The sequence below is a fragment of the Pseudopipra pipra genome, chromosome 5, assembly GCF_036250125.1.
Source record: "Pseudopipra pipra isolate bDixPip1 chromosome 5, bDixPip1.hap1, whole genome shotgun sequence".
In the NCBI taxonomy this organism is placed as follows: domain Eukaryota; kingdom Metazoa; phylum Chordata; class Aves; order Passeriformes; family Pipridae; genus Pseudopipra; species Pseudopipra pipra.
The window spans coordinates 75,425,771-75,447,013 of NC_087553.1; the positions used below are offsets into that span (position 1 = coordinate 75,425,771).

At 55.8% G+C, this 21,243-nt stretch overlaps 1 protein-coding gene across 1 annotated transcript in view; it reads right to left on the reverse strand.

Moving 5' to 3' along the window:
* The window catches only part of PPP6R2 (protein phosphatase 6 regulatory subunit 2), a 37,329-nt gene extending 16,307 nt beyond the window's left edge, over window positions 1-21,022 (reverse strand). The window contains exons 1-9 of the mRNA XM_064656820.1: window positions 20,890-21,022; window positions 13,677-13,922; window positions 10,617-10,803; window positions 9,872-10,009; window positions 8,593-8,658; window positions 7,554-7,666; window positions 3,566-3,679; window positions 1,824-1,950; window positions 969-1,121 (exon numbers count right to left, since the gene is read on the reverse strand). Of these exons, the coding sequence (XP_064512890.1) occupies window positions 969-1,121; window positions 1,824-1,950; window positions 3,566-3,679; window positions 7,554-7,666; window positions 8,593-8,658; window positions 9,872-10,009; window positions 10,617-10,803; window positions 13,677-13,903 (1,125 nt within the window). The 5' untranslated portion in view covers window positions 13,904-13,922; window positions 20,890-21,022. The remainder of the gene's footprint in view (window positions 1-968; window positions 1,122-1,823; window positions 1,951-3,565; window positions 3,680-7,553; window positions 7,667-8,592; window positions 8,659-9,871; window positions 10,010-10,616; window positions 10,804-13,676; window positions 13,923-20,889) is intronic.
* Between the last annotated feature and the right edge of the window lie 221 nt (window positions 21,023-21,243).

The window sequence follows — 21,243 nt, forward strand, 5'->3', positions numbered from 1 at the left end:
CTCCAGGCTGGGGCAGAGGGGCTGGAAAGCTGGAAAAGGCCCTGGGGGTGCTGGTGGCAGGGGCTGGACGTGAGCCCAGCTGTGCCCAGGGGGCAGGAGGGCAATGGCCCCGGGGCTGTGGCAGCCCCAGCGTGGGCACAGGCCCAGGGCAGGGATTGTCCCTGTGCTGGGAACTGGGGAGGCCCCCCTGGAATCCCGGGGGCAGTTCTGGGCCTCAGCCAGGAGAGACCTGGAGGGGCTGGAGCGTGTGCAGGGAAGGGAAGGGAGCTGGGAAGGGTCTGGAGCAGCAGGAGGGGCTGAGGGAGCTGGGGGGGCTCAGCCTGGAGCAAAGGAGGCTCAGGGGGGACCTTCTGGCTCTGCAAGTCCCTGCCAGGAGGGGGGAGCCGGGGGGGGTCGGGCTCTGCTCCAGGGAACAAGGGACAGGCCAAGGGGAAATGGCCTCAGGCTGGGCCAGGGGAGGGTCAGGTTGGGGCTGAGGAGGAATTTGTTGCTGGAAAGGGTGGGGAGGCCTTGGCAGGAGCTGCCCAGGGAGGTTTGGAGTGCCCATCCCTGGAGGTGTCCCAGGAAGGCCTGGCCGTGGCACTCAGTGCTCTGGGCTGGGGGCCAAGGTGGGGATGGGGCCCAGGGGGGATCCATGGGCTGGGAGGGCTTTTCCAGCCTCAGGGATCCTGGGATTCTGTGAGGTAGCCCAGCTCCCAGCACTACAGGAGCTCACACACACCCCACAACCAGACTGTTTCACACACCCTCCACTGCATTAACCAGAAATGTGAAGTGTGAGGCTCAGTTCCAAATGCCACACAGTTGGCTGTGGGTTACAGGGCTGTTCCAGGCCTGGGTGCTCCCGCAGCAGATCAGAGCAGTAATTGGGCTCTGCCCCCCTCGCACAGAGGAGATGAAAGGGAAAGCAAAGCTGCTCCCAGCGGGATGTCCTTCCCCCCTCCCCGCTCCCCTGCTGGGATACTCACAAGTAATAAATCCATGGTACTGAGTCTGCATAGTTCCTGATTAATACTGGGAGTGTTGGTGTGCAGCAGCGCCGCGATGAGCCGGGAGCCGTGGAGCCGCGCGTTGCCCAGCGGCTCCTCCAGCACCCCGATCGTGGTCAGGATTGCCGATTTCTGGGGGAACAGGGCAGGCTCAGCTCAGCCCAGCACCCCTCGGGGCACACACACAGGGGGGTGCTCCCCAGGGGGCCCAGGGACAGGAGCAGGAGCAACAGCCAGAAATTAAACCACAGGTTCCACCTCGACAGCAGGAAGAAGAACTTGCCACGGAGGTGGCAGAGCCTGGAACAGCTGCCCAGGGAGGGGGGGGAGTCTCCCTCTCCAGAGACATTCCAAACCCACCTGGACATGTTCCCGTGTCACCTGCCTGGGCAGGGGGGTTGGACTGAATGGTCTCCAGAGAGCCCTTCCAACCCTGACTATCCTGGGATTCTGGGATTTCACAGAACCAGTTCCTTTCAGGAATGTTCCCTGCAGGGAAACCTAAACCACCCTCCCAGTCCTGTGACCACTGGGAGACTCTGACTTCCAAATCTGAAGATTAAAACCCAAATATCCACTAATTCAAAGTTCCCTCCTCTTCACCACCCTCCCTCAATCCCCCAGTCCCACGTGTCTGTACTTCCTGGATTTCCCTGAACACAACAGCTCTCAGGTCCCTCCTGCCTGATCCCTGAACCCCTGAACTACCACCCTGGAGTGTGGATTTTCCCCCCCAAGCCCTCTGTGTGTGGCAGCCTCCTGCTCCTGGCAGTGCCCAGGAGATCTGTGTGCAAGGACAGGGAACTCCCTGAGCAGGAGCCAGGCCAGGCCTACCTTGGGTGGGCTGAGCAGCAGCTGGTGGAAGTCCTTGAGCCGCGGCTCGATCCCGTGGAGGATGCTGCTGTTGACAGTGTAAGACCTTTCGAATCCCTGAGTGTACGAGTCCATCAGTCCTTCCACCCTGCCAGGGGAAGAGCAGGACAATTCCCTCGGGATAAACCTTCCCGTTTGTAACCACCAGGTGGTATCACATGGCCTTACAGGTCCATTCCAACCCCAGCCATCCCGGGGCTCGGTGACTGTGATAATAAATCACTGCCCAACTTGTTCAGTCAGAACTCCACTAAAACAACTTCCCTTCACACCTCAGTGTCCACTGAGGGGGAGATTTGACAAAACCTTACAAGGGTCTCCAGTCTCGCTGGCCATGTCAGTGATTTTCTCTGAAAAAATAACTGTCAATGTGAAAAATAATAATTTCCAGCCACTGAATATATTTACATAATACATTTACATATGTTATATTAATATATCATTTACAAGATGCTCTTCACATACCAAACCTGATATCAAACTTTGTGTGTCAAACCTGTGCCAGAGGTGACAGAGACACATTCCTGAAGGGCCTCCTGCTCTTTAAAAGTTCCCAAATGACATCAGCAAGTTAACTACAAATATTTGTTAAAAGCTGTAAATCCTCCCCAGGTGTTCAGAAAGATGCACACAAAGACACCAAGGGATGGAAAGCCTGAGGGGCTGGAGCTGTGCTCATCACCCCTCTTCACTGGTAGGGAGTAAATCACAACAGCTCTGCCACCCAACTGCAGTAACACAAACACTCTCACTCCATCAGGGAATGGAATTCCAGACAGTCAGGAAGGAGCTGGGCAGGAATCCCTGAGCCTCCAGCTCACACAGCTCCAGAGGTCCCAGGAGCCAGCCCTAGCACAGTTCCTGGCTCAGTCCCTTCTCAGTTCAGCTCCACTCAAGACCTCCTGACCAACACCTTGTTTCCCCAGTGCCCCCTCCTGACCAACACCTTCTTTCCCCAGTGCCCCCTTCTGACCAACACCTTGTTTCCCCAGTGCCCCCTTCTGACCAACACCTTCTTTCCCCAGTGCCCCCTCCTGACCAACACCTTGTTTCCCCAGTGCCCCCTTCTGACCAACACCTTGTTTCCCCAGTGCCCCCTCCTGTCCTGCTCTCCAGGGCCTCTTCCTGAAGCTCCAGGATCTTCACCCTTCCTGATCCCTCCTTTCTGAACAGGGAGCTGTTCCATGTCTCACTTCCCTCCACAAAACTCTCTTTGCCTTTTCTCTCCTCTTTCTCCATAAGAAGAAATAAAAGGGGACATAACTTCTAAAAACAAAGTTAGAACTATACAGTCACACATAGCGAATCCTGGAGTCCTGGAATGGTTTGGGTGGGAAGGGACCTTAAAGCCCCTCCAGTGCCACCCCTGCCATGGGCAGGGACACCTTCCACTAGCCCAGGTTGCTCCAAGCCCTGTCCAGCCTGGCCTTGGACACTTCCAGGGATCCAGGGGCAGCCACAGCTTCTCTGGGCAGCCTGGGCCAGGGCCTGCCCAGCCTCCCAGCCAGGAATTCCTTCCCAATTTCCCATCTAAATCTCCCCTCTTCAGCTTAAAGTCATTTCTCTTGTCCTGGCACTGCTTGTCCTCGCAGACATTTCTAGGCAGCACTTCATACCAGGTCACAAAACGTCCTTTTTGCCCAAGAGAACTGGACTGGGGTTCCCACTCCCACTGCTCCTGGAGGGAAGGGATCCCGACTCACCCGGAGCGCCGCGTCTCCAGCAGGGTCAGCAGCACCTGCGTGCCATTGACGATGCAGTTCTCCGTCTGCTCCCCATCAAACATGTTCCTCAGGAGCTGCTCCACACATTCCTGCCTGTGGGGGGACACAAAGGGTGAGAATGACACGGACTTGGCAGCTGCTTTCATCACCAAATACCCACCTGGGGGTCTTCTGGGAGGAAAGGGCTGCCCCATTTATTGAATTACTTGGGGAAGCAATAAAGACACTCCCATGTGAAGTCCCAGGACGTGACTGGTTCTGCACCCGCTTCCTGAACCTGGGCACTGATCCCTCAGGCAACACCTGGCTACCAACACCCCCACTCCAAACCAACCTGTCCTTCTCCTTCACCACCTCACAGTTCTAACCTGGAACACAGCCCCAGTGCCAACTCAGTGCAAGTTATTAAAGACAAGGTGAAGCTGCTGCTGACCATCCACAATTATCCACCAGAACCACGGGAGGACAACACAGTGGAAGAGAACCCTTCCTGAGGGGCCTGGGGAGAGCCAGGGCTGGACACTGTCAATAACATCCACATTTCAGTGGGCTCAGCCACGATCCCCTTCCAGAATCCCAGGATCCCTGAGGCTGGAAAAGCCCTCCCAGCCCATGGATCCCCCCTGGGCCCCATCCCCACCTTGTCCCCCAGCCCAGAGCACTGAGTGCCACGGCCAGGCCTTCCTGGGACACCTCCAGGGCTGGGCACTCCAAACCTCCCTGGGCAGCCCCTGCCAAGGCCTCACCACCCTTTCCAGCAACAAATTCCTCCTCAGCCCCAACCTGACCCTCCCCTGGCCCAGCCTGAGGCCGTTTCCCCTTGGCCTGGCCCTTGTTCCCTGGCAGCAGAGCCCGACCCCCCCCGGCTCCCCCCTCCTGGCAGGGACTTGCAGAGCCAGAAGGTCCCCCCTGAGCCTCCTTTGCTCCAGGATGAGCCCCCCCAGCTCCCTCAGCCCCTCCTGCTGCTCCAGACCCTTCCCAGCTCCCTTCCCTTCCCTGCACACGCTCCAGCCCCTCCAGGTCTCTCCTGTCTGAGGCCCAGAACTGCCCCCGGGATTCCAGGGGGGCCTCCCCAGTTCCCAGCACAGGGACAATCCCTGCCCTGGGCCTCTGCCCACGCTGGGGCACAGTGAAATATTTTAACATTTGAATCAATTCCCCTCTCTGAGCCCCTGCCCCAGGAGCAGGTGCCTGCCCAGCCCTGACAGAGCTGGGCAGGGATCACCAAGGAAGGGCTGAGCTCTGGGGTTGGGCCTTTCCAGCCCTGAAATCAGCCTGGAACAGCCTCACAACTGAAGAACAACCAGCACAGAGGTACCACCCCACTGTTCTCCCTGCTCTCTGCCCTGGGAATGAACAGCAGAGGAACAGGAGGTTGAGCCCAGCCCTGCTCCCCAGCAGCTCCTGGTTCCCCACAGAATTCAGGCTCTTCCCATGAGAATCCTGAGGATGCCAACGACAGCTCCCAAACCCCAGCACTCAGCAGGTGCCTTCCCTGCCCTCCTGACTCACAGGTCCTGCTCAAACCAGCATCACTGGAGTTCACAGCTGAATTTGTACTATTTTCTAACATATTCCCGTTGGTATAAATAAAATATGAGATAAAAACGTAAAAATAGATGAATAATGCATGAGAGAGGATTATGTTAATGAGGAGCCTCTAAAAACACCCAGTCAGCAAAGGCAGGAGAGGCAGAGGCAGGAAAAAAAAAGTAAATTTGCTGTAATTAACTCAGTTCACTGTTTTTTCACCCAGCCAGCAGCCACTGAAATCTGGATTTGGGGTTTATTCCATAATCCTGGTCCTGGCTCCTTCATCCTGCCCCAGCTGATCATTAATTCCTGACTCAGAGATGATAAAAGTTATCCAAAATCAAAAAGGTCACCAGTAATGCCGGGGAAAAAAAGTAATGGGATCTGTGACCTTCAGCAGAAAGGGAAGAGAAGCAAAAAAAGCACTTTTGCTCAAAGATCCTTTATTTTGAACAATGAAGTGGCACCAGGAATTTCAGAGATGTTTTTGGAAGTGCAGGGTCCCACAGCCCTCTGCAAAACTACCAAGAAGTTTCCAATGACCAAAAGGGTATGAAAGCCCCACGTTCTCCAGGGCCATCACCCTCCCAGGCAGGAGCTCGGGACCCTCACTACAGGTCCTGGGATTCCCAGGGGGAACCACTGAGCCCTTCCAACCTCATCTCCCAGACTGGAAGGGCTCAGAACTGAGACAGACTGAGGAGAGGCTGAAGGATCCACAGGGATGGGACCTGCAGAGCTGCTCCAGCCCTGGGAACAACAGCAGGAGGACGTGGAGCTGCTGGAGAGAGTCCAGAGGAGGCCCCGGAGCTGCTGCCAGGGCTGGAGCCCCTCTGCTCTGGAGCCAGGCTGGGAGAGCTGGGGGGGTTCCCCTGGAGAAGAGAAGGCTCCAGGGAGAGCTGAGAGCCCCTGGCAGGGCCTAAAGGGGCTCCAGGAGAGCTGGAGAGGGACTGGGGACAAGGCAGGGAGGGACAGGACACAGGGAATGGCTTCCCAGTGCCAGAGGGCAGGGTTAGATGGGATATTGGGAAGGAATTCCTGGTTGGGAGGGTGGGGAGGCCCTGGCCCAGGTTGCCCAGAGAAGCTGTGGCTGCCCCTGGATCCCTGGGAGTGTCCAAGGGCAGGTTGGACGGGGCTTGGAACAACCTGTGCTGGTGGAAGGTGTCCCTGCCCATGGCAGGGAAATGATCTTTAAGGTCCCTGCCCACCCAAACCATCCTGGGACTCCATGAAAATTCAACCCTGTGCTATTTTGCCAGGACAGGATTATGTCCATGGCACAAAGATCTGCCCCATTCCTGCAGGTGCAGCAAAGGAAACGAAGCATTTAAGGAAGAGCAGCAGGTCCTGGCAGAGGCAGAGCTCCATGTCAAGCCCAGAAAGGTCCTGGTGGCTTCCCAGTGCTTGTGTGCAGCAGGATCCACATCCCATTCCCACCCACCCACACTGGCTCCTGTGCCAGGGATGCCCTCCCAGTCCTGTAGGAACTGAGAGCTCTGACTCAGGACAAAACACCAGCCCTGCACAGGGACTGAGGAGCCCTGGGTGGACACAAACACGTCCAGGGGGAGCTGGAAGCCCCAGCTGCAGCTGCTCTGCTGTTCGTTGCACGGCTCCTTTCAGCCCTTTCCTGTCACAATGTCCCCTCCAGGCCTGGAAGAGCCTGGTTTTGGTTTCAATCTCATGGAGAATCTCCAGGAAAATTTTAGGTTTGAAGCAAATACAAGAAGTAGAAAACATGGTACATAAATAATTTAAATGTATGTTACAAAGAGCAAAGAAACAACGCCAAGGGAAGGGAGCGAAGCGGGAAAATCAACGCTTGTGGTACACGGCTCACACTGGATGTTATCTGGGATATCACAGAGTTATGGAATGCTCTGGGTGGGAAGGGACCTCAGAGGCACCCAGTGCCACCCCTGCCATGGGCAGGGACACCTTCCACCAGCCCAGGTTGCTCCAAGCCCTGTCCAGCCTGGCCTTGGACACTCCCAGGGATCCAGGGGCAGCCACAGCTTCTCTGGGCACCCTGTGCCAGGGCCTCCCCACCCTCCCAGCCAGGAATTCCTTCCCAATATCCAACCTAAATTTCCCCTCTTTCAGTTTGAACCCATTCCCCCTTGTCCTGGCATTCCAGTTCCTGATGGAGTCCCTTTCAGACCCTGAAGGTGCTGTGAGGTCTCTCACAACCTGCTGCTCTCCAGGCTGAACACCCCGACTCTCCCAGCCTCCAATCCCTTGGGTTTTGCCTCCCATTGAACCCAGCCAGGAATTCTGGGCTCCCTGACCCCCCTCTCCTGCCTTTAGAGGGAGCCACAAAGCCCCCCACCCCAAGAGGGGTCAGAGCACAGCCCTGGCTGGCCCAGGAGCTGTGCCAAGGCCAGACACCCCCGTGTGCCTGGAGCGATCCCGGAGGGAACAGCGGGGTACTCACGATTCCAGTGCTGTGAGAAGGGGATCCGGCTCTGGGGTGTCCTGGAGCTGCGTGCTCTGGTCCCTGCTCAGCCTGATGATGTCACACAGGGTCTGGGAAGCGTTGGATTGCCTCTGGAACAAGGACACGGAGCAGGGTCAGGGCAAAGGGAACTGAGCTGGGAGTGCAGCAACACGGGTCAGTCCAGCTCTTCCCACCACGCTGAAGGTGACTCATCTGTTAGGTACAGCCTTGATCAGAACATGAACAGACCACAGAACTGGAGAGGAGATTGGCCTGAACTTAACCATTAACTGCAGGTCAGGAGCTGAAATGAAGGTTCTTTTTCATCTCCCTCCTCAACTCCATCGACCTGCACATTCCCAACACGGGCATTCCATTTCTCCTGCTCCCTGCTCAGGGTTCCCGCCCGAAGAAAAAGAAATGCTTTGATAAAACCCTTTACAACTTAATTACTGTGGATTCAGAGGCTTTGCAGGGGTACTTTGAGGGATTAATCCTCTCGTTGTGGCCATCAATGAAAGCCTCCCTGGAGCTGCTGACAGCTCTGCTCCAGCACACACATCCTCCAGGCAGGCCCAGCTCTCCTCCCAGAGGGGTAACTTTGGCTGGGATGAGCTGAGGGAATCAGGGTTGGCACTGCCACTTTTCTGGGCTCAGAGAACTCATCTTGCAGATTTTAGGGCTGAATTCCTGCTTATGGGCTAAAAGAATTGCACAACCTGGTCAATTTGAAAAGATTTTCAGTGAACAGCAGGTTCCCACTGGAAGCCAGTGAAGTTCCCATTGTCTGCAGGTTTGAGATGAACTGATGCAGCAGCAAAATGAACCGAGGAAGTGGGAGTAAAAACCAGATTAAAACCAGATTAAAACCACAACAAAGGGCTTTGGTGCTGAGCAAGCAGAGGACAGGACACCCTGAGGTCGTCCCTCAGCTCCTCCACAGGTCACCAGGACATCTCCAAAGGGACCTGGGAGTCTCCTGGATGGACCCTGCAGGACCCACCACCCCCAGAGCCAGGACCCTGGTCGCACTCACGTCCTCGTCCTGGCTGGAATGGATCAGCTCCACCAGTCTCTGGATAATCTTCGCTTCATTGAGCCACTGGAGGGAAAGAAAATCCTGGTTTGACTTCCCAGAACTCGGAACAAGAGGAGCTTTGAGAAGCTTTTCAGGCTTTTCAGGAAGGGGAAGCCCTTCCTCCTCTCTCCTAATCCCAGCCACAGGCAGGACCCAAATTCCCCAAGTGCAGACAGGGATGGATCCTGATTTCCACCCTGCCATGGAACTAAAACCTAAATAACTCTGGGAAACACGGAATGGACCAGGGACAAACAGTGTCTCCTCTGGGCAGCATCACCACACTGATCAACACATTCTTCTCCCCCCAGTTCCTCCTCTTCCTGCTGTTCCCACTGGGTAATTCCTGACCCTCCAGATGCCACAACGCTGTTGTTGTACCTCGATCTTGCCCTCGGTGCAAACCATCCCTTATCTCCCCTTCCCAGCCCAGGCAAACCAGGAATGCCACCTCAAAACACTCCCTTCCCCCTCTCCTTCCCCAGCCTCCCCTACAAGCTCATCCTCATCCCCACCCAGCTGTTCCAGGCCAACTGCTGGATGTGGCATCCCTCAGAACAACCAACCTAAAGCATTCCCAGCTGCTTCTGGAATAACTCACCTAACACTAAGGAAAAGGAAAAAGACTTTGCAGGTTTCTGCAATGACAGAACCTCAGAACAACGGAATCACAGCATGGTTTGGTTTGGAATGGACTGTAAAGCTCATGGAATCATGGAATTGGTTGGGTTGGGCTGGGAGGGACCTCAAAGCTCATCCAGTGTCACCCCCTATCCACACCTCCCACCAGCCCAGGTTGCTCCAAGCCCTGGCCAACCTGGCCTGGGACACTTCCAAGGATCCAGGGGCAGCCACAGCTTCTCTGGGCAGCCTGTGCCAGGGCCTGCTCTCAGAATCAGCGACCCACAGGACTCTGGTTCCCCCCAGAGCCCCATTCCTGGCTGCAGAGCCCCAGGAGGGCAGTCCCAGCCCCAGAGGCACAGCCCCAAGGGGGCAATCCCAGCCCCAGCCCTGGTGGCACAGCCCAGGAGGGCAGTCCCAGCCCCAGCCCCAGTGGCACAGCCCAGGAGGGCAGTCCCAGCCCATCCCCATCCCCAGTCCCAGTGGCACAGCCCCAGCAGGGCAGCTCTGAAGGCCCGGCCCCAGTGGCACAGCCCAGGAGGGCAGTCCCAACCCATCCCCAGCAGGCAGTGCCAGCCCATGCCCGTGCCCATGTGGCAGTGCAGCCCCGGCTCACGTTGAGCACGTCGTGCCGCAGCGCCGCGGGCTCCACGCAGCTGATGAGCCGCAGCAGCAGGTCCATCATGGCTGATGTGTCGATGTGCTTTAGCACCAGGCTGATGAATTTGTCCTTTTTCCTTAGGAAGGCAATCACCTGGAAGGAAAGGAGCCCCCATCAGCTGCCAGCACCACACACAACTCCCTGGGCTCACCTCCTCGCCCCAACCCTGATCCCAGCGGCGACGAGGTTGGGAACTCTCCAGAGAAGGGGACAACAACGTTCTTATCTCATGGCAGGACTAAATCAAATCTTTTTAGCCAGCTTTTGTCTCCTCTGCACCACAAGGAAGCCCAAGGCCACAGAGTAAGAGCATCAAGTGGAGCTGGAGAATTGTCCTTTTCTCGCAGTCTATGACAGCCTTCATTTTAAAAACCAGTATTTAACTGGGATGTGCACGTTCCCAAACCCCTGCTCAGCCCATGCTTCCAGCACCCTTTTACAGGGATGAGACTGAGGCTCTGATGCCCCAAGGGTGCCTCAATATGCCTTAGTATAAAAATAAACCTTCGGCTGTGGCACGGGAGTACCCCGACCCCAGAGCTCTGGGAAGGTGTCTGCCTAAGCCAGCCCCTCCCTCAAGTGAGGAATTCCAAGAACTTTTGGGAGCCTCCATTCCAACTCCAGCCCCTGAGCCGACTGTGAGACCATCCCAGCCCCGCCAGGAGACCCCTGTGCCCGGCAGCACAGAGCCCAGCACTACCTGCTCCGTTTTGCGGGCAATGAGGTTCCCGATGGTCTTACTGAAGAAACTGGCAAGCAAAGGGTTCAGGGGGGGCTCGTGATCCAGGAAGTTGTAGAGGATGTTGAGCAGAGTCTCGTCCCCGCCCAGCTTGTCGTTGATCTGCTGCACATCCGAGGTGAGCAGCTCGCAGGCCGTGTTGGGGTACCTGCAACACAGAGCACAGACACTGCAGCCCCAGAGGGAGCTCCCCGGGACACCTCCCCTGGGGGCAGCTCTTACTCAAGATGTTCTTCCTGGGAGGGTGGGAGGCCCTGGCACAGGGTGCCCAGAGAAGCTGTGGCTGCCCCTGGATCCCTGGAAGTGTCCAAGGCCAGGTTGGACGGGGCTTGGAGCAACCTGGGCCAGTGGAAGGTGTCCCTGCCCAGGGCAGGGGTGGCACTGGATGGGCTTTAAGGTTCTTCCCACCCAAACCATCCCATGACTGATTCCTCTTGTGAGGATGTACTTTTACCTTCAAAGGGTTATTTGTTTCTAATCAAACCAGGTTTCTACACCAGGGTCTTTTTCAAGCTTTGCAACCCAAGCTCTTCACCCACCATGAGCCACTAAAACATTCCCAGGCCAGCTGGAAGCTTTGTCCCCTTTCCCAGCACCATTCACTTCCCAACCAGGCTCCTTGTATTTATGTAGTGCCAGTCCTAAGAGTTCCAAGACCACCCCGAGCCCCCAGTGATGCTGTTTCTGTGCTCTTTGCTGCTCAGAGGACATTAAAGGTCAGGGCATTATGGTTGCCATACACAGGGATTTACAGCATCACATTTCTCAGAGCCCCCAAGGGGACATGGACACTCATTTCTCCTTCTTCTGGCTCATTGCTCCATGCAAAAGGCATCCACCACTCCTAAAAATCCGTGTGTGGTGCTTCTCTGTGCACAGGGGAGAAATGAAACCTCTCCTTGTTCCAGCACGTTCTGTTCCTGCAGCCTTCACACCCCCAGGTCCTGACCCATCACCTCACCCTTCCCATCCAGGCACCTCGTCCCAGTGCTGCTGCTTTCCAGGCACTCACCTCACCTGACACTCACCCTCTGTCCCCAGAGCACCCTCTGACACCCCTGGGAGTTGTGCTCTCCCCATCCCGTGCTCTCAGTAGGTTCTGGGGACACCCACAACGTCACCAATTCATTCCAAACATCCACGACAGCTCCAAGAGTTCACACTGTCCTTTCTTGCTCCAGGTCTCCCTCCAGGTGCTCAGTTCCACACATTCTGCTTGGATGGGGCTTTACTGTGGAGTTTTCCTCTTTGCAGTTCCCTTCTGAACTTCAGGAACTTCCACCCCAGGCTCCCAAGAAGGGAGGATGTGATGATCCCCTCTCCCCAGCTCACACCACCCTGAGCTGCACGTCCTTCCAGACATATCGAGTCTCTCCCCGTTCCACCTCACAAACTTTCACAACCTTTTCTGAAGAGCCAAAACTGGGATTCCATCTGGATTTAGACAGAGTCCATTCTTACTGCTTGGCCTTTATTTATTCCAAAAGCTTCCCAGCTTCTAACCAGCTCAAACCCTCTCTCCCCTCTCCTGTCCCTCCCCAGGCTCTGGAAACGCTTCCGTGCCTCGTCTGCCCCAGAGACTGAGCTGCTTCCAACAACTGCTCCATCAAGGTCACCACAGTGACCCAGAGCAATCTGATCCTTGAAACCTCTGTCTCTGTCCCCACCTTCCCTGTTTCATGATTATCACGGAATCATGGAATGGTTTGGGTAGGAAGGGACCTAAAAGCCCATCCAGTGCCACCCCTGCCATGGGCAGGGACACCTTCCACCAGCCCAGGTTGTTCCAAGCCCCGTCCAACCTGGCCTTGGACACTTCCAGGGATCCAGGGGCAGCCACAGCTTCTCTGGGCAACGTTTGCCAGGGCCTCCCCACCCTCCCAGCCAGCAATTCCTTCCCAATATCCCACCTAACCCTGCCCTCTGGCAGTGGGAAGCCATTCCCTGTGTCCTGTCCCTCCATCCCTTGTCCCCAGTCCCTCTCCAGCTCTCCTGGAGCCCCTTTAGGCCCTGCCAGGGGCTCTCAGCTCTCCCTGGAGCCTTCTCTTCTCCAGGGGAACCCCCCCAGCTCTCCCAGCCTGGCTCCAGAGCAGAGGGGCTCCAGCCCTGGCAGCAGCTCCGGGGCCTCCTCTGGACTCTCTCCAGCAGCTCCACGTCCTCCTGCTGCTGTTCCCAGGGCTGGAGCAGCTCTGCAGGGGGGTCTCAAATTCACCTTTTACAGCAGGATCCTTGCAAAAGCAGCCATAGCATATTCCAGATTACTACAGAACATATTCCCTGGCATTCCCTCACCTGAGACAGTCACCTAACCACAGCTATCAACTGTCTCACCTGACAATAAACCCAAACATTCCCAGTTCTGTGGGCTCTGAGCAATGGCCAACACTGACCCATTCCCACCAGGAAAAACCTGCCTGGTTTTATTTATTTATAGTCAGAGCAACCCTTTATTTTTATATAAACTTAACAAAGACAAACAAACTTCCCAAGTCCAAACTGTAAATATATACATTCAGCTAAAAGTGGATAAACACAAGTTGCTGTGGGAACCAAACCCGTGTGAGGAGCTCAGCACGCTCTCAGTGCAGTCAGGTCCTCTGGAGCTGTGATCCCTGAAACCAGCAGGGGCTGAATGGCCAGCACATTGAGAATATCACATTTTCCACTCACATCACAGCTCACTTTCTTCTGGGGGTTTGAAAACCCATTGGCTTCAGAGATTTCTCCCTCTTGTGCTACAGTTCCAACAAAACCCTACTCAGGGGGCTTTGGAGATGCTGATTTTGAGTGAACAACAAGAGATGTTTTTGTAAGACAAGCTCCATGTTAAACTACTAAAAATAAAGCAGAAAGGGTCTGAAAATCCCCTACAAGCCCCCAAATGCTGTGACACACCCCCAGTGCTCCCCCACTGAAGAGGTTACACCCCCTGGCACCGCAGGACAGGCCCAGGGGGAAGCCTTGGTTTGCAGCCCCTGTGGGGGGATCTGTGGGGTGGGAGGGCAGGACCCCAATACCTACTTGAATCGGACCTTCTCGTCCATGTCCAGGGGGGGCTCATGGGTGATGAGGGTGACCAGCTGCTCCATGCAGTGCTGCTGGCACAGGAAGTCCAGCAGCCGGCGGTTCTGGGCCTTGCACTCCTGCAGGACGTCATCCTCGTCCATCAGCTCCTCCAGTGTCACATCCTCCTTGTCCAGCAGCTTGTCCACGTGCGACGTCGTGTTCAGATCAAACTTCCAGAACATGGTGGTGGGACACGACTGGCTGGGAGGCACAAAGGGAGCGGTTAATGCTGCTCCTCTGCTGTCCATCAGGGCTGGAAAGACCCCCGAGACCACAGAGTCCAACCACCAAACACAGTCACCACCAACCCACGGGCTCCACTGCCACACCCACACGACTCCCAACACCTCCAGGATGCTGACTCTGCCACTGCCCTGAGCACTTCCCTCCAGGAACATTTACTGCCAGGGGCTCTCCCTTCCAGCCACCAGAGCAGGGCCATGGAAAAGGCTGAACATCCCCCTTTTTCATTAGATTTTAAATACCTGGGTCCTTCACAGAGTAACTTTCACACTGAACCTTCAGCTGAAGGACTCACAGGAACCATGGCATGAACACAGAAAAGAAACTTTTGAGTTCCTTTTACACCTGGAATCCCAGGGGCAGTTCTGGGCCTCAGACAGGAGAGACCTGGAGGGGCTGGAGCGTGTGCAGGGAAGGGAAGGGAGCTGGGAAGGGGCTGGAGCAGCAGGAGGGGCTGAGGGAGCTGGGGGGGCTCAGCCTGGAGCAAAGGGGGCTCAGGGGGGACCTTCTGGCTCTGCAACCCCCTGACAGGAGGGGGGAGCCGGGGGGGGTCGGGCTCTGCTGCCAGGGAACAAGGGCCAGGCCAAGGGGAAACGGCCTCAGGCTGGGCCAGGGGAGGGTCAGGTTGGGGCTGAGGAGGAATTTGTTGCTGGAAAGGGTGGGGAGGCCTTGGCAGGGGCTGCCCAAGGAGGTTTGGAGTGCCCAGCCCTGGAGGTGTCCCAGGAAGGCCTGGCCGTGGCACTCAGTGCTCTGGGCTGGGGGACAAGGTGGGGATGGGGCCCGGGGTGGATCCATGGGCTGGGAGGGCTTTTCCAGCCTCAGGGATCCTGGGATTTCAGAAATCAAATTTTGGGGTTGTGAACAGCCATCTGAGTGTTCAACCTACATGACACTGCAGTGACAGCAATGCTGTTGGGCTCGGTGTGTTCCTTACAAACTGTTCTTCAGATATTTTTAACTATCTCTGCTTGGTTATAAATTCACCAAGGGAAAATCTAGCATAAAAGGCCTTAAATGTAGAAGGTTTGGGTGCACAGTTAACCCAAATACATAAATATTCCCTACATATATGTGGAATCCACACGTAAATCTCACCTTTCAAATTTAAAACCGATATAAACCTGGCAATTCTACAGTTTTCCAAAACTTTTCATACATCTCTAGGAAAAGCTCTCTGATCTTCCCTGGGCTGTCTGAGGCCCTGGCACAGGATCCCAGAGAAGCTGTGGCTGCCCCTGGATCCCTGAAGTGTCCAAGGCCAGGTTGGATGGGGCTTGGAGCAACCTGGGCCGGTGGAAGGTGTCCCTGCCCATGGCAGGGGTGGCACTGGATGGGCTTTAAGGTCCCTTCCCACCCAACCCATTCCATGAGTCCATGATTTTACTACCTGTACTCAGCTCCTCTCCTGTCCCTTTCCCCCTCAGCTCCCCCCACAAACACCTCCCTCCATCTCCTCCCTCCCCACATTTCAGTTCCCTGTCTGTGCAGCCGGACAGGCCCTGAGCTGCCCGAGGTTCTGCAGGGATCAGCAGCTGTGAACAGCCCAAAATAAGCTTTCCAAAAGGGGCATTTTCCTCATGGAGCTGCCATCCCTCAGCTCCAGCCTGGGGCCTGCCTGGGGTCCCAGCCATGGGGATATTCCAAACAACCCCTGGTACACAACTGCTCGAGTTTCACTTTCCCTCCCTAAACAACAGGGAAAAGGAGCTGGAGCAGAGGATGAGAACACGAGGATAAATGTGTCAGGGTCACACATTCCTGCTGCCCAAGATAACTCCGGCTATTTTGCTTCCCAAGCTGTTCCCAGCTCTTATATTTGGGGATAAAAGCACAGTGTGCTCAGTGTGAGAGTTCCAGTGAGCCTTGTCCAGCCTGAAGCTCCCGGCAGCAGGCACAGCCCACCCAGCTCCCCCTGATCCGGGCAGAGCCGGGATCTCCCTGGAGCAGGCACAGCCCACCCAGCTCCCCCTGATCCGGGCAGAGCCGGGATCTCCCGGCAGCAGGCACAGCCCACCCAGCTCCCCCCAGTCCGGGCAGAGCCGGGGTCTCCCGGCAGCAGGAGCCTGGATGGATCCACGGGAGTTCATCCGGACTGCAGGGATCAGCATCCTTGTGGAAACACAGATAGAGAAGGGCAGGGAGCAGCTCCATCTCCCAGCCAGCTGGAGATGCTGCTTGGATGGGACTGGAGGCCTTAATTATGGAATCATGGAATGGCCTGGTGGGAAGGGACCTTAAAGATCATCTCATTCCACTGGAGAGAGACTATTACAAGGGATGGAGGGACAGGACACAGGGAATGGTTTCCCACTGCCAGAGGGCAAGGACAGATGGGATATTAGAAGAAATTCTTCCCTGGGAGGGTGGGAGGCCCTGGCCCAGGTTGCCCAGAGGAGCTGTGGCTGCCCCTGGATCCCTGGAAGTGTCCAAGGCCAGGTTGGAGCAACCTGGGCTGGTGGAATGTGTCCCTGCCCATGGCAGGGGTGGCACTGGAGGGGCTTTAAGGGCCCTTCCCACCCAAACCATTCCATGATTCCATGATATCTGCCACATCTCAGGTCTCAGCACTTCAATCCAGGTCACTTTTGTCACTAGTCAATCAGAAATCTCTTTCCTTTTTCCAAGTGGACTCTCAAAGCCCTTCCAAGCTGCTCCTTTATCCCTGGAGTATCCAACGAAAGGAAAACCACGACGGCTCCAGGAAAGCAGTTTGCTCCAAGGACCTGCTGCCAGGGCTGGAGCTGAGCTGCTGCACAGCAGCACCTCCCAGCCTGATCCCTGGAAATCAAACTGTGCCTCCAGCCCCCGCTGCCTCCAACAGCAGGGAGCTGAACGTTGGAGGGAGCACAGAGGCTTCGCTCAAGGAGAACACACGGGGCCATCCCTGACTCTGTGCTTTGGGGCAGAGGGTTAACAATGGAAAACTGGAAACACTCCTCCAGGTGTGCTTCGAAAGACCATGGAATTCTGGAATGGGTTGGTTGGAAAGGACCTTAAAGCCCATCCAGTGCCACCCCTGCCATGGGCAGGGACACCTTCCACCAGCCCAGGTTGCTCCAAGCCCCAGCCAGCCTGGCCTTGGACACTTCCAGGGATCCAGGGGCAGCCACAGCTTCTCTGGGCAACCTGGGCCAGGGCCTCCCACCCTCCCAGGGAGGAATTCCTTCCCAATATCCCATCTAACCCTGCCCTCCTTCAGTTCAAGCCCATCAGGGGACAGGAGGTTGTTGGAGGTGTGTCTGGGCCTCACCTGGACCAACCTCTCCGTGTCCTGGTGCAGCAGGACAAGTTTCTAACCCACACAGTTAATTCCTATTAATAACAGAATGGCAAGGTTGGGGTATTTAACTCGTCTGGGACAAGTAGGAAATATTTAATCTCCCTGTTCCGACCCAGAATTCCAAGACTAACAGACTCTGCCTCCTCGGGGTTGGGTTTATTGCAATTCTTGCCAACAAAACACAAGCTGAGTTTACAAAATGTTCCAACAATTAAATTCACTTGCTGTTCAAAAACACCAACCAAGGGACCCCTTTTGCCACCTCTGCTCTGGGCAATTCTTTCTCCATCTGCTCAGGAGCCTGTTTTTCTATTTTATTTGTCAAATATTGTTGTTTTTAATCCCACCTAGAGCCAGGCTGGTCCCTCCTCCCCGTGCCTGGAAAGCTCCTCATCAGCAGAAAGGAAAAATATCCCCCTTTTACAGAGGATGTTCTGAGCCCAACGTGCTCCTTCTGGGCACTGCAAGAGGAGATTTGTCCTCCCATTGTTTATTTTTACTGCCTGAACTCTCAGCTTCCTGCTGAGCAGCCCCAGGGAATGGCCTGTTCCTGGCTCCCTGGGGTGAGGGAGCACACCCCGCTCTCCAGATCCTTTCCAGAGCCCTGGAACTGCCAGTGGGGACAGAGGGAAAGGAGATCAGGGCACTTGTTGCTCTGGGCTGGGTGACAAGGGGGGAATGGGCACAGGTTGGGCTCAGTGCTCTGGGAGGCCTCTCCAGCCTCAGTGATTCTGGGATTCTGGGATTATCCAAGCTCTGTCCCAGTGTCATTTCTCCCAGGGTTATTCCCACAGGCAGTTTTGTGCCTCACTGGACACAAACACCCACAGCATTCCCAACCTCCCCAGTGCTCTCCAGGACCAAGAGCAGTGAGCACTGAGGGCCAGGGATCCCCCCAGGAACTCCTCCTGGAACCTGGGAGGGAATCACCACCATGGACTGATCTTTTATTTCGGCCTAGTCAAGCCCATTCCTGATAAAATCAAACATTTCATGTTTCCCACTTAGTTACTAAGTGGAAACACATGGAAATGCTGAGGGAAGGATGTTATCCTGCTTGTTCCCAAAAGGAGTTTCTGAATCCTTCTGACATTCCAGTGACATCCTTCCTGGTCTAAAAGCCCCCAGAGAGCCCCAGCTCCAGCAGCTCTGGCCCAGCTGAACACCCTGCCCAGCTCCCATCCCATCCAGCCTGGCCTTCAGCCCCCACAGACACACATTCCTGGGGGGAATTTTAAGGTTACTGCTTTTTTTGGCCAGGTTTTAATACAAAATCTCCTCTGTTTCCTCTCTAAGAATAAGTAAGTTTAAGCTTTGCTACCCCAAGCAACAAAAGGACCCCAAAATGTGGAGAATTCTCCCCAGTTCCAGCGTGGGAGGAAGTTCTGAGCACGTCAGGTGGGGCCAGAGCCCCAGGAACACAGGGCTTTATCCAAGAGCTTCCACCTCTAAACCCAGTTATCCAATAACCAACTGCAGGGAATAAAGTCTCACTTGATTGAACCTGCTGAACCTGAGCCCCAGAGGAGCTTTTTCAGCAAACTGTTCCACAGCTGGAAAACCCCCCAGGCAAGCACAGGTGGACAAGGCCAGGCCAGTCCCTGGCTCAGCTGAATTCCCACCCAAGGGAATGGGATTCTCCAAACAGCTTTACAGCAACACTCACGAGCTTTTGTGACTCAGCAGCTGGTTAAAACACAGGAAACAAACCCAAAGTGAGCTCAAAAATGTACCAAGGCACAGGTTAGTCCCAAACCAAGGCTGTTCCATGGATTTACAAGTGATCCCAGAGGGAAGATGAACAGCAGGGAGGCAACACTTGCTTGGGACAGAAAACTTATTAGACTGAGCCTTCCAAAGCTGTCCCAAGGACTGCAGGACAATCCCATGTTCAGAAGCAGCCAAAAGGATCAGAGAATAAAATCATGGAATGGTTTGGGTGGGAAGGGGCCTTAAAGCCCATCCAGTGCCACCCCTGCCATGGGCAGGGACACCTTCCACCAGCCCAGGTTGCTCCAAGCCCCGTCCAACCTGGCCTTGGACACTTCCAGGGATCCAGGGGCAGCCACAGCTTCTCTGTGTCAGGGCCTCCCCACCCTCCCAGCCAGGAATTCCTTCCCTATATCCCATCTAACCAATCCAATCTATGAATCTTTAATTCATAACCTATTCCCCTGGGAGAACCTGCTTTATGTAAAACTCTTCCCTTCGGAGCACCAGGAAAGCTTTCCCCAGCTCAGTTACCCCAGGAAGATGCCCGAGCCAAGCAGCCCCACTGCTGGCACTGGGAAGGATCCCGGTGCTCCCAGGGGCAGCCAGGACTCCTCCAGAGAATCCTGAGTCCCCAAAGGAATTCCACACTGCAGGAAAGGGCAGTCCCTCTGCTGTGCCTTCCACTGCTCCCTGGGTGATCCCAGCTCCTCCCCTCGGGAACACCTGTGGGTGATCCCAGCTCACTGTCCTGCCTGGGGACAGCTGTGTCCCTTCCACATGGCATTCCTGGAACAGCTTGGGGCAGTGCAGGAGGAGGAACTTCCACCCTCTTCCCATCAGTTCTGTACAGCGAATCAGAGCTCAGCTTTTGAGAGGCACTTCCCAGTCAAGTGAGGTTTTAGAGTAACCAGCCCAACATGCCATGAATCCCAGGATCCCTGAGGTTGGAAAAGCCCTCCCAGCCCATGGATCCCCCCTGGGCCCCATCCCCACCTTGTCCCCCAGCCCAGAGCACTGAGTGCCATGGCCAGGCCTTCCTGGGACACCTCCAGGGCTGGGCACTCCAAACCTCCCTGGGCAGCCCCTGCCAAGGCCTCACCACCCTTTCCAGGAGGATGAACTCCACTGCACAAAACCAGCTCAGAGTCTCCTCAGCAGGACCATCCCTGGGACAGCACAGCTCCCTCTCCAATGACTCCAGGTATTAAATATCCAGAGCAATCCCACGGGGAGCCACCAGAGCACATCCCACAGATCCCAGGGCACGTTGTTGTTACTGAGATTAAAAATGGCCATTAATGGGAAGCTCCACACGGCCCGTCCGTGTGTGCTGGGACCCCAAACCCTGCCCTGGGCTGATCCCACAGCAGGGCAGGGGGGGATTCTGCCCCTCTCCCCCCTCAGCAGAGACCCCCCTGTAGAGCTGCTCCAGCCCTGGGAACAACAGCAGGAGGACGTGGAGCTGCTGGAGAGAGTCCAGAGGAGGCCCCGGAGCTGCTGCCAGGGCTGGAGCCCCTCTGCTCTGGAGCCAGGCTGGGAGAGCTGGGGGGGTTCCCCTGGAGAAGAGAAGGCTCCAGGGAGAGCTGAGAGCCCCTGGCAGGGCCTAAAGGGGCTCCAGGAGAGCTGGAGAGGGACTGGGGACAAGGGATGGAGGGACAGGACACAGGGAATGGCTTCCCAGTGCCAGAGGGCAGGTTTAGAGGGGATATTGGGAAGAAATTCCTGGCTGGGAGGGTGGGAGGCCCTGGCCCAGGTTGCCCAGAGAAGCTGTGGCTGCCCCTGGATCCCTGGAAGTGTCCAAGGGCAGGTTGGATGGGGCTTGGAGCAACCTGTGCTGGTGGAAGGTGTCCCTGCCCATGGCAGGGGTGGCACTGGACAGGTCCCTTCCCACCCAACCCATTCCATGACAGAAGCAAAGGCAGATGTTCATACCTTCAGTAGAGGTTATTTCAAACGTCAGATCTTCTCCACGGACAGAGACACATTTGGGTCACAGTTCCTGGAAGATGCCCAGCTTCAGAAAATGGTTTCCATCCAGTGCAAATTCCTTCTCAAGCTTCCAATCCTGGAAAATATTTTTAAAAGTTGCCATTAACCAAAGGCACCTGAGGGCCAAGGATTTTTATTTGTCTCCCCTACGAAAACTTCCGCAGAACCTTTTAGCCCAAAGAAAAATCAGAGCAAGACACACGACCCTCCCCGTTATCCCAGGGACTCCCTCCTGCAGCCCCGGGAAACTGCCCAGCCCTGCCAGTGTCCAAGGCCAGGCTGGATGGGCTTGGAGCA